Genomic DNA, 12,111 nt, shown 5'->3' on the forward strand with positions numbered 1-12,111 from the left:
TGAGACTTGCATCAAACACTTGCACAATGTTCTGGCAGCTTCATTAAGCAGTTCATGTGATGGCTGTGACATTTCAAATGGGAATTCAATTGAATTTTAATTACATATTCAGTTTTCTTCCTCCTTTGGGCAAATATATTTTTTATCAGACTCGATGCTCTATCATCTATCGTCATAACAAGAAGCACAGTTGGCACATTGATAATATCCCTCATGTATAGTTAACATGGAGTAAAAAATGCCCCCCAGTACTGCTGTGAAATAAGTTAGTGTACTACTGTGGTTAGATAGTTTTATTATTAAACATCATAGGCAGAATAATTAACTGAAAATACATATCATTTTATCCATTCATTCAAGTATATTGTGCTTAATCACATTGTGCTTTGAGTTGGTTTTGTATTCAGGTGTAGAAAAGAATTAAATGAAAAAAGAAGGCAAAAATAACAGTTTTGTCTAATTTATCTTGCAAAAATAAAGCACTTAAAAGCACTGTACCTGATTTTTACAAGAAAAATAAAAGTGGTTTATTTCAAACGGTTTGAAGCAGTCCAGATGTTGTTCATTACTAATGCCTTCTGAACATAATTGTTTTCCCCCACAATTAGTTAGAAATGCTTAGTAGTGAACCCAACCCACTGCGAACATGTGGGTTTGGGGTCATAACATGTCATAACATAAGGGGTGCACGGTGGCAAAGGCGGTTAGCCTCCCAAGAAGGAGATCATGAGTTCGATTCCCGGACCAGACCCACATCACATGATCTCTCTGGGTGGAGAGATCATGTGATCCACCTTTATTTAAATCCCGAATGGAAATTATAAATGTGGAAGTTGCTCCCACAACACAGCCAAGACGTTAGTCACACTTCCACTGGATTTTTTTCTGATCAGAAGCGTCAGAACATGCCAATGTGGACTCGATAAAACGACAGACAAACTCAAACAGTGCATAAGCAAACACAGAAGCGCTATAAGATGCCAAGATCCATTCATTTTATGATGTGTCATTTTTGTGGATTATGACGAGTACATGCTCCACCTAGAGGCCGTCACCACAACTGTGTGCTAAAGAGAAGTGAAGCATGCTGGATCTTCACCTTACAAACTCAGCTCGGGGGGTCTTAATGATGAACTGTTATTTGATGTAGTGTTATGTCTGCAAAGTGTGGTAACATATTTGTGAATATGGTTCTCCTCCCTCTGAGGCAGGAGGGAGGTTTAACACAAACTTGTATGCACCATTTCTTATTTTTGACAAATGTGACTAAACTAAAGGGTAAAAAATTGTGTAATTATCGATCATGTATTTCTACACATGATGATGATGTAACAAAGTGATTGTGTTTCTTTTGGGAGTCTAATTGTGAATGCGTCTTGTCCACGTACGTGATTGGCTAATGACTTGACAGGGGCAGTTCCTTGTCTTATATAATCACGATACAGTGTGCGGGAGCTTGTGCCTTTCCTCCTACGCACCTGTATGCAGAGTCTGTCCAGCATTAAGTTACTTTATTAGATGGAAAAAAATGAAGGGTACAGCTGCTTTAAAGCCTAGAGGAAGTGGAAATAGTTGGAATCTCTACTTTAGAGAAGAGACTCCTGCATCAACGTTACGATTCTCTTCAAATCTGTCACCTAGGAATGATTGGCTTTATTTAGTTTAGTTTAGATATCATTTGTTGTGAAACATATTTTTTGTCTTGGATTAATTGTTGGAGCATAAGCAGAACATTTTTGACACCATCGGATCCTTCTTTTCAGCTGTCATATGAGTAGGGATGTCACATGAGCAAATGTTAGTGTTATGATTATAGTGAGGAAAAAACACTATCATTTCACAATTATTCATGAATATTGAGACTGTGATCAAACAACAGTGAAATCTTAAATTTTCTTTCATTCCCGTGGTCTGACATGTTACCGTTCCTCAAATTTGTGACTGGCTTTACAAAAACTTAAACCCTTTTTGAACAGCAAAAGTACATGTTGACAAAAACCGCCAGATAAAATAAAGTTATTGTATTTATGTTTATTTATATATTTTTTTGGACGTGAGATTGAACTAAAAAACGTACCAGTAATGTTGCCTTTGAAATGGTCACTATTATTATTTTCTTATTATTACGATTACATTGTGTTCTGATTAATCACAATTATGGATTAACCAAATAATGGTGACATCCCTATATATGACTAAGTAAACTAAAATGTTTACTTGCTATACTACTGAATTATGGTCTCAATCTGACTTCTCTTAAAGAGCAGAATGCGGCGTCCTGGCTGCTCACAGGTACAAGGCGTCACTAACACATGACTCCAGTCCTGGCATCACGGCACTGGCTTCCAGTTATCCACAGAATCAAATTTCAGATGTTGCTCATGGTTTTTAAGTCTCTAAATGGTCTGGCTCCCTGTTATTTGCGTGAGTTATTGTTCCACCGTGTTCCTGCCTGTACCTGTCTGTAAAAATGTCTATTTTTTTTCAAGAATTGGTCCTCCTCTCAGCTCTTCCTGGATGTGCCCAGGTCAAAGCTGAAAAGCAGATTGGACTGAGCTCTCTGTGCCCAGGCTGGAACAACCTCTGCATGTTAGAGCTGCTGAGACACTAGAGCAGTTTAAATCGCTGTTAAAAACCTACCTTTTCTCTCTTGCCTTTTAAACATGAGCTGAGTCAATATTTGTATTAACTTCATGTATATTTATATTGTTTGTATATGTATTTGCACTTTGCTGTACAACACTTTGGGCTTTTAACTTTGTAAGTGCGCTTTATAAATAAACCTTGAACTTGATATTGATACAATATACTTAAAGGTACTAAAACTGAGGTAGTAAAGGCAGCAAAAGCACACACAAGCGCTACAGAGATGCGAAGTATGGATTTATCAGGGAGGTGTCGAGAGCTAGAACACAGTACAATACGCGTCTGAAGCAGCAGTTCTCTGACAATAACCCTGCCTCTGTATGCAGTGGGCTCCAGCTTCTGACCAACTGCAAGCCCAGAGACACCCAGGCTGCAGACGACCGGAAACTGGCTGAGGAACTTAACACCTTCTACTCGAGGTTTGAGACCTCTACTACATCTGTAAATTTCAATGTAAATGTTGTGTACACAGTAAGCCTATTTTTACTGTTATCTTATAGTAAATTTAAATTGTTTTTCTTCAAGGCATGCCCTTTTTGATTCTATATACCTTGTTTTTATTATTGTTCATCGTTGTATGTTGCACCGAATCACCAAAGCAAGTTCCTATGTTTGTGCTTTTTTTTTCATTGACGATGGATTCTAAATTTCATCTCAGCTCTTCAATCGAGTCCACAACATACAGCTACACAAAAGGCCACTTCACTGCAGATTCTGTTTCATGTATTTTAAAGTGTTTTCATGCCTCAGTAAGTGCAAGGACAGCCACAATTGTAAAGTGTATAAAATAACACAATTTCTATATGTATATTTATGAAAAGAAACATAAACCTTTTGGCTCTATCTTTTCTAGACATTTCCACATTGTACTGGACATACCCGGATCATGAGCACAGCTTTCCTGATGTCGCGGACGCCGTCATAGACCAACCGCGACGCGTCGATGAACTCGTTCTCCTCGAAGGCCTGCGGCGGGTTTGTGCTCAGAGCCTCGATAGCTACTTCCACCTGTTCAGCGAAACGAGGCATGACTGCAGAGACATGCAAAAAGAGAGGGAAAAGCAGAAGTTAAGACAGCGAGGAGGTTATTTGTGTAGCAACATAAGGAAATGCACCCAACTGTACTACTGAATATTTACGAAACAATTTGGTGTTCTGTTTTTAGGGAACAAGAGACGTCAGAATCGTGCAAGTGACAATATGCCATTCATTCACCAATTAGCCCGTGTTACCTTGGCTAACCTTGCACTTTGACTAGCGTGCCTGCCAGATCGGTTGCCGTGTGCGTTGCTAGTGGCACACATATTGGAGATAAGAGGTGCTTGATCGTTGGGGGTGTAAAGTCGCAAGCTTAGGCGGTGAAATGACAATGCCGGTAGAGGAAAACAAATTCATCAAACTCTTTTCTAACAGACAAAGGTTCAGGTAACAAAGAGTTTCTCAACTGACAGCAAAAAATGTGTGGTTTTTTTTGTTGGTATCAATTGAGCCAGACCCAGAATAGCCTTATGCTCTTTGTATGACTGACTGAATAGTGCTGAATAGAAATTAATCAATATTCAAGAAGCTGAATGTGCAAATATGTCCAAGGCCCAACCTTGCCACATAATCTCTTGTTGAGTCACAATAATTGAATGCAGTGTCCAATAATGTGATTCTATTAATATATACTGGTGTGGAGGAGGATTTGCATAACAAAAGCAAAGGTTTACTTGGACTGTCAGCTGCAGGAAAGTCAAGTCTACCTACATTGTCAAATCAATATTTCTTCAGTCAAACGTACCCGGCAAATGGGAAAAGGGATTTTAATACACTCCACGCAGGGCAGCAAAAAGTTGTATTGGGAGTACTTGAATTTAACTTGAATGAATTTGGAATTGTATGTTTTTGTAATGAGCAATGATCAGGAAAGGTCAGAAAAGAACGAGGGAAGAAAATATTAATTTTAGCGCGGATCGTGACGACTTTGAAGAATTGTTTTAGGAGGTTCGTGTACTGACATTTGAGAATGTTTTGCTCACTCACTAAAACAATTGAATAATGATTTATTATTTGCAATTTAATATTAAGCATTTTATAGAGTTTTGAAAACCCTTTTATCTCAAAACAACAGCAAAGTTACATTTGGTCGATGGAAACATCACCTCAATAAATATCAGTTGTGTTTATATCATTTTCTCTGAGAAACTTTAGGTTAAAGCTCAATATTATGTTTGGCAAAATGGGGACAATGAAGCGTGTTGAACTAAATAATGTGTGTACACTAACAATGCAAGATATTTTTCAAAATACCAGTTTCTACTTCAAAGCGTTAATCTTAAGAAATGTTTTATTCTCGTTACTGGATATTGTAAAGCAGGAAATAAATGCTGATGAAACCAATCTGCAACTGCACCTGGAAACTGCCTTTACTGTGTGAAAATATATAACACAACGCTGTCTTAAGGCAAGGTTAGCTTTGAAAGGGTTATGCGTTTGACTAATGGCAGACAAGATCCCAAAATGGAGCGGAAGTCGGAAAAAACACTAGCAAAAAGGACAATAAAGTATGGCAGCTTGGCGGATGAGCCCCACTGAGAGCCAACTGTGAGATTTTATCATTCCTACCCACACTCTCCTGCTCGCTTACATGCACCCAGCGCTGAATCAATTAGCCAGCTCGCACTAAAGGTGGATCTGCATTGTACTTATTTGTCTAATATAAAATTAAGCGATATTTCACTGCACATAAAAGGCTCTACACAAAGTCTTTCCCCTCTTTCTTTTCCTTTTTAATTCACTTTAATCCACTTACTGGAGAAGCGTAAAATAGGCTTTTGGGAATTGCTGGGAAGGCTTTTTAAATAGAAATATTTAAATGTTCTCCAAGCTCTTAATGAGCAAAGTTGCTGATGGTAAAGGAGCAATTTCACTCATTCCAGTTGAAAAATGATGAAGGAAATTAAATGTGACCATGTAGGAATGGATTTTTTTTCCTCCCCTCTTTACCCTGCAGGCATATTTTTAAAGTGAGAAGTTATAGCTGTGCAAAGCGTGCAATAGAGACCGTTAGCCTTTTGAGAGATACTTAGCAGGCAGAACATCATACAACCTGAGCCGATCTGATGCCTGCTCGACGCTATACAAATGGTGAAAGGTTTAGACTTTATATGAAAAAAAGAAGAAGAATGAAACAGCAATACTATGAATCAAAACATTTCCATGTCAGCCCTTGATTGTCTCTGGCCCGCAGTGTTGCCGTGCACTCTCAACAATCACATAGGTATAATTTTCGCACAGCTGAGGCCATGTTTTGGAGAATCAGCTCCAAAGGTCCTGCTGCATTCATTTCCCATTACAAAAACAACAATGGGCACAGTAGGACACGTAATGAATGCCTGAAGGTGTTGGAAGGAACTTAAAAAAATAAATGTTAAATTATAACAAATGTTCAAACGGAATCGGTTTGAGCTGCGGAAATCTAATGCTAATTCATGTAAATAAATGGGCGTTTTTATTCAAGGCAGCAGGAGTTGTACAGCCACTTAATTTATGGATCAGCGAGCTCTTTGATCGCAGCGTGTTTTCATTCAAGGTTAACTGCCAGCCCATAAATAAAGCAAATTGAAATATACCTTTTGTTTAAGGATCTGTTTTACATATGACAAACTGTAAACAGCTATGGGAATGGGGAATTCTACAAAGTGGAGGTTTCCCTGGCTTTCAACACAACAGAATGTCACCATTTATTATAAGAATATACATAACTATTACATTACTTTGGTGTACATTTACAATAGTTGACACCAGTAGTAGTAAAATCAGTATCACTTCACTACTAATACGTGCAGTAGAACATGTTGTAGTGGTACTATACGAGTATCATAGACGTAAAGAGCTCTTTTGTAAGTAAATCAAGCCGTGAATAACAATATATCTTAAAAACGAATCAGATGAACGATTAAAATGTATTTTATTATTATCATTATTTGTTTAATCTGTATCTATTTTTTCCCTGCAATTTAATATATATATATATATAATATATATATATATATATATATATATATATATATATATAAATAAAAATAACACGACAGAGAGGGAACATACACTTAACATAAAACATCCAAATAATCCAGATCAGTTTCTTTTTGTGAGGGCCTTTTTCCCAGCTGCAAAGAGCAAGTTCTGAACTCAGGTAGGATGATGAATAAAATGTTTAAAAAAAAGCACTTTCTGAGCCACAGAACAGTCCCAAAACACATAATATCGGCGAGCCTCTTGGAGCCCAGCAGTTAGCGTTTCCTTGTGAATAGCAAAAATGAAAGACTGATTTACTTTCCACCTTGTAATATCATTGTGAGAAATATACTGCATTATAAAGCCCTGTACCTATACTGTTTGCTGATATCGATAGTTAAACAGATGGTAGCTTAGTAAAATTGTTGTCGGCTTTGATCTGCTCTTGATTATTTGTACAAAAATAATCCACAATTTCTTGAAAATTCGATTAAATATGACGATTGAAGTGAAGTCTCTGCTACCATCCATGCCAGCGTGGGTTTTGGCGGTGCATGCCAGGATAGCAGTGATGATCTAAATTAAAAGATTTTTGTCTTACTTCCTCTTCACCACCATCTTGTCCCTCTTTAGGTAAGCTTTAAATTAACTTATCCCACTTTACATGAGAACTTAACTTAGTATTGAAAGTCGAGAAACCTCATTTAGCCTTTTGAAATACAGTGCGGCACGGAGACTAATGTCATAAGAAACACTTACAAAGTTTATCATCACTGCGGCTACGGCTTCGCTCTAACCTTGGTCAGACTGTACCCTTAAGTCATCATCTGCACCTCAAACTGCAATTTCCTCATGAGCACGCAGTACCATCTCTATTTACCTCTGATGAAGAGAGCGCACCTCGCCTCTCGGCAAACTACCACTGTGCCATCTGCTCAGCCGCGGATCAAACCTCTTTTTACATCATCATAACAAAGGGTAGACATTTACAGAGGACATCAGCCAGCTCAGCAAACTCACTAACTGTTCCTGGAGAAGTAAGGAAACTGCTATATCACCAAGAAATTGAAGTCATTATCGTATTTTTAATGTCTTTTTAAATGACCTGTCAGTTTTTATTTTTTTTTTATTTTTTTTATAACATACAAAATACATGACTGGTTCACAGTATAATACACAAAAGCAGAATGTAAATTGGAGAGCACAAACAGAATTTAAGTTTGATAATTGAATATAATAAGCAACCATTGTGTTTGTTTGATTGGTTTATTATGAACAGTAAAAAAAAAACACATAAATAATCAATTCCATGGAAGTTTATATTTTATAATTATGCTGTGAGTATTTTACAAGAGTATAAAAATCTGCAAATTATTTATTGGATTCAATTATTTCTTAATGCTTTAAAATAGTAATTTGTTTCCAAGCACTAATTTGTTTCCATATACTCACTTTTGAACAAAACTGCATATGTATACATGTTAAAAAGCCATTAACAAAAAATGTGTGTGTTTTTAAACAATGTACAAAAATGTACTAAGATAATTAAAAAGCCGCTGATCAAAGTGTTTTCAATAACTTCAATAAGCGATACATGCAAGTGAATGACTTAGTAAACGTATAAAAAAAAATAACTAGTACTTATTAATGCATTATAAATACTTGCTGTATAATTCGCAAGGACAAGTTCATGAACAGCTATATTGTTCTTGCTCTGTGCCAAATGCTGCTACTTTCTACTGCCCTATACTTCCAAGCACACTTCCTTTTTTAGTGACCTCTGATTTACAGCGATGACAAGTGGATGCCAGTGCGAGCCGGTGTGTTATTACTTGCTACAAAACCCGGGCTAAATCCCATTTACTGCGGCCCCTGTGTAATAACAAGCCGCTCCTGCTAAATGGCATGCCGACTTCGGCTATACATCAGCTTTTTAATCTCTCCACTCCGGGCTTAATGATCGACTTTAAAAAATGTGCGGCTTTTTTGGGGAGGGTACAAGCAGATAAGTTTAAACACAGGGAATTAGCAGGGAGAAAAGTGTCCACGAGGAGGAAAAGGAAGAGGTAGAAAAGAGAGGGAAAGAGAGCAAGAAGCCATAACCACTTTCCCATTAGGCTATTGATTTTCCTCCCTCTCAAGGACACACTTCAATCCCAGTCCGCGTGTGCAAGTAAGAACGCTGCCTGTCAGGAATCTATGGCTCAGCTTTACACAGAAAGAGTTGTGTGCCTTGGCTGGTCCCACATTCAGACCGGGGCAATAAATCGGAGGGAAACGCGTTCGATATGAAGGCACCGCGATGGCTAAATTGAGACAAGGTCAGGGGGCAGCCAGTTGTGATAAGCGACTTGTGTTATGAGGTGGCGAGCTGTCAGCGAAGCCTGTCACATCTAGGAAGCCATTAAAGAGAAACAAATTTAGATATAGTGCATGTAAACTCAGGACAAGATAAGAACAGTACAAGTGGAAGGGAAAAGTAGGACAACATCGATGAAGTGCACTGAAAAACCCATACTCAGATCGCTTGGTGAAATCCTTGGTGACGGTTATTGATTTCTTGGTAGAGTCTAGTTAATTGGACTCAGTACCCTCCAAAAAAACGTGTGTGGTCCTTTTTCCCTTTGTTCAGCTACACTTAATCATTTTTCCCCCGGCTATAGATTTCCCCTTGACGGTGTTCAACTCTATAGACATCAGGTCTGCGCTGTGCTGAGGGAGAGGCGAGAGGAGGGGGGAGAAAAGTGAGGAGGCAAAAGTTCAGTGGGATCAATAAGTGCTTTATGGTCCAGATCAGATGTGCATGGTAGCTCTTAAAATCTAAACTACGACCACTAAGAAGCCAAACAGTAAGAGGGTGAAACACACACACGAGGCCTCTTCATCAAAGCGTACTACGGCCAAGTGCAGTACTCGTGCGACAAGTTGACAAGGCGCCCATGCCCAGCCTTAACTGGGCAATTAACAACAGACACTAAAGAAGAGCGGTCATTTAAGATGCTGTTACGACTCAAAGCAACAGCATTGTGTGTATGCACAATTATTGGACTAGGATCCAGAATACACACTTGTGAAAATGCACAGAGCATGTATGTGCTGGTGCTTAGACCACTGGACCACCAGGCAGCACTCTGTTTTCCCATTGTAGTTACTGTCAAAGTAACGGGGCCAGTTATTTTACTATGACTCACAGCAGCGGTGATAGATAAAAGAAAAGGCAAGCTTTTTTATTCCTTTGTTTTGGAAGTAAACAGGCGAGAGAAAGAGCTACTGTAAAGGTGACCAATCAAAAGTAGCACTATAAGCGCATGTAAAGAAGTTTTCTGACACTTAAAAAAAGGCAAGATAAAATAAGAGAACCTTTATTTGCAGGGACATTTCAGTTTACAAGCAGATTAGAAACATACCAAAATAACAATATGCATAACTTTAAAAACAGACTTAAATCTAACACTTTTATCTACAATAAGTGACTGATTATGGACAGTGGATCAAATAAACAAGAGCATCATCTCCTTGGTCATCCCCACGTTGATGAGGAGGTGGTTCTGCTCACACCAGCCCACAAAGTCCTGATTTAGTCCACTGTACTCCACGTGTTGAGGAGTCGTCAGAGAACTTCTGCAGGACACAGCTGTCCGTGTTGTGCCTGAAGTCTGCCGTGTCGAGGGTGAAGAGAAAGGATGCAAGGATGGGTTCTCACTGGACTGGGCTCGGTTTGTGAGGTAGTCCAGGGTCCACACTGCCGTCTCTCAAAACCTGGTCCGGGTGCGCTAGCGGACCAGGTTTTGAGTGTGGAGCAGACCTTCCCGGGCTCCTTATTCTTATTTTTATTTTTCCTTATTTTCATGTTTATCCTCTAGCAGATTTAAATATTTTTTCTTTAATGCATGCTCTTTTAAAATTTTATTTTATATAGGTTGTTTTATCATCGTTCATTGTTTTATGTTGCACCGAATCACCAAACAAGTTCCTATGTGTGTGAATTCTGTTCATTGGCAATGGCAATAAACCTTCTCTGATTCCCATCCCCTCTAAAAAAGATGTGCATAACACCTAATGACTCGAAAACACAGGGGTTTTAATATGTAATTGGCAATTTATTTATGAGCACTGCACTGTCATTAGAGTGTATTTGTGTTATGTTCTGATATCAGCATGATTTTAAATGCGCTGTTTGGCCATTGTCAGCTGAGAAAAGGTGACAATTGCATTATTTGTGTGTCTATTTTTGTGGCTCAGCACTGTGGAGGAGAGACAACGTCATCATATCATGACAGTGACAACTTTAAGGGATATCCATGTATTAGGACATATCAAACTCTGAGTATCAGGACAGGTATCGAATATTGGGATATGTATTGTATTGTGAGGTACAAGGCAATACCCCTGCTCTATTCTGTGTGGTTATTTGAAGTAATACCATTTACCCTTAGCAAGTATTTGATGATACGCCTTTGCCATTTCTATATTAACAGAGTGAGGGTTAAACATTTCATTGATTATACACTTGGATAATAAATGTATGAAGACATTTTCTGGAAAGTTCTCGGAGTAGACAACAGGGGTGGTCGCTTGTGCAGCAGTTCATTTTTGTATCGGCTGTCATTTTATTACCAATATGCTCCTAATAAAACCTAAGTTATGATGCTGTCAGGCCTGTTATAGCTATCTGCCTTAGCTATATGGGCGCAATATACTGAGTTGTCTCATATTTTATCTGAACATTCTATTTGTCATTGGCTTAGCAGTGCGTATGGGCTTTTGTCCACTCAACTTCTCGGCGCTGCAATTCTGTGCGGTCCAAAATCTGGTTGAATATATTTAGCACTAAAAACGCGCACAGCCCACACGTGTAATCTTCTTTTGGCTTCTGCATCGTACTTTCCATCTTTCTTACGCCGTGGACAATCTGGCACTCCACACAAGTTCAGAAGTGTGAACTTTGTACGGCATCCAAAACACAGCACAAAGAAGTTAGCCCGAGCAAAAAAACACTTCTTGCAGGTTAGAGAAAAATCACAAACTTTAGAAACTAGAAGAAAGCAATTTATTGTACAAAAAAGCTATGATCACCATCTCAAACACTCCATGCACTACATATGGTGAATACTGAATAATCAGACAAAAACCAGTGCACGTAACTCCAGTTAAGTGAGCAATCATTTAAATAATAACATGACTTATACTAGTCCCCATATGGGTGCGAGCAATCATTCAAATAATAAGGCAAGGCAAGGCAAGTTTATTTGTAGAGCATATTTCATACACAAGGCAATTCAAAGTGCTTCACACAGCAGGAAAAATGCATTAAAACCACAAAGAAATTACAGAAACAGAAATACAATAAAATTAACTAAGTTACAAATTATCAATCCAACTGATTGTCTAAACTAATAAAATCACAAACAAAAGAGAAGAGTGCAAAGAAAAATTCCTTTCAGTCATATGCGCAGCTAAACA

General features: G+C 38.3%; 1 protein-coding gene across 1 annotated transcript in view; it reads right to left on the reverse strand.

Annotated features, from left to right (window-relative positions):
* The window catches only part of ctnna2 (catenin (cadherin-associated protein), alpha 2), a 308,211-nt gene that overhangs the window by 37,645 nt on the left and 258,455 nt on the right, over positions 1-12,111 (reverse strand). Inside the window, exon 13 of the mRNA XM_072463897.1 lies at positions 3,526-3,677. Coding sequence (XP_072319998.1) covers positions 3,526-3,677 — 152 coding nt within the window. The remainder of the gene's footprint in view (positions 1-3,525; positions 3,678-12,111) is intronic.

The sequence above is a fragment of the Eucyclogobius newberryi genome, unplaced genomic scaffold, assembly GCF_026437365.1.
Source record: "Eucyclogobius newberryi isolate DKJ021-1_F unplaced genomic scaffold, fEucNew1.0.hap1 SCAF_4, whole genome shotgun sequence".
Taxonomy (NCBI): domain Eukaryota; kingdom Metazoa; phylum Chordata; class Actinopteri; order Gobiiformes; family Gobiidae; genus Eucyclogobius; species Eucyclogobius newberryi.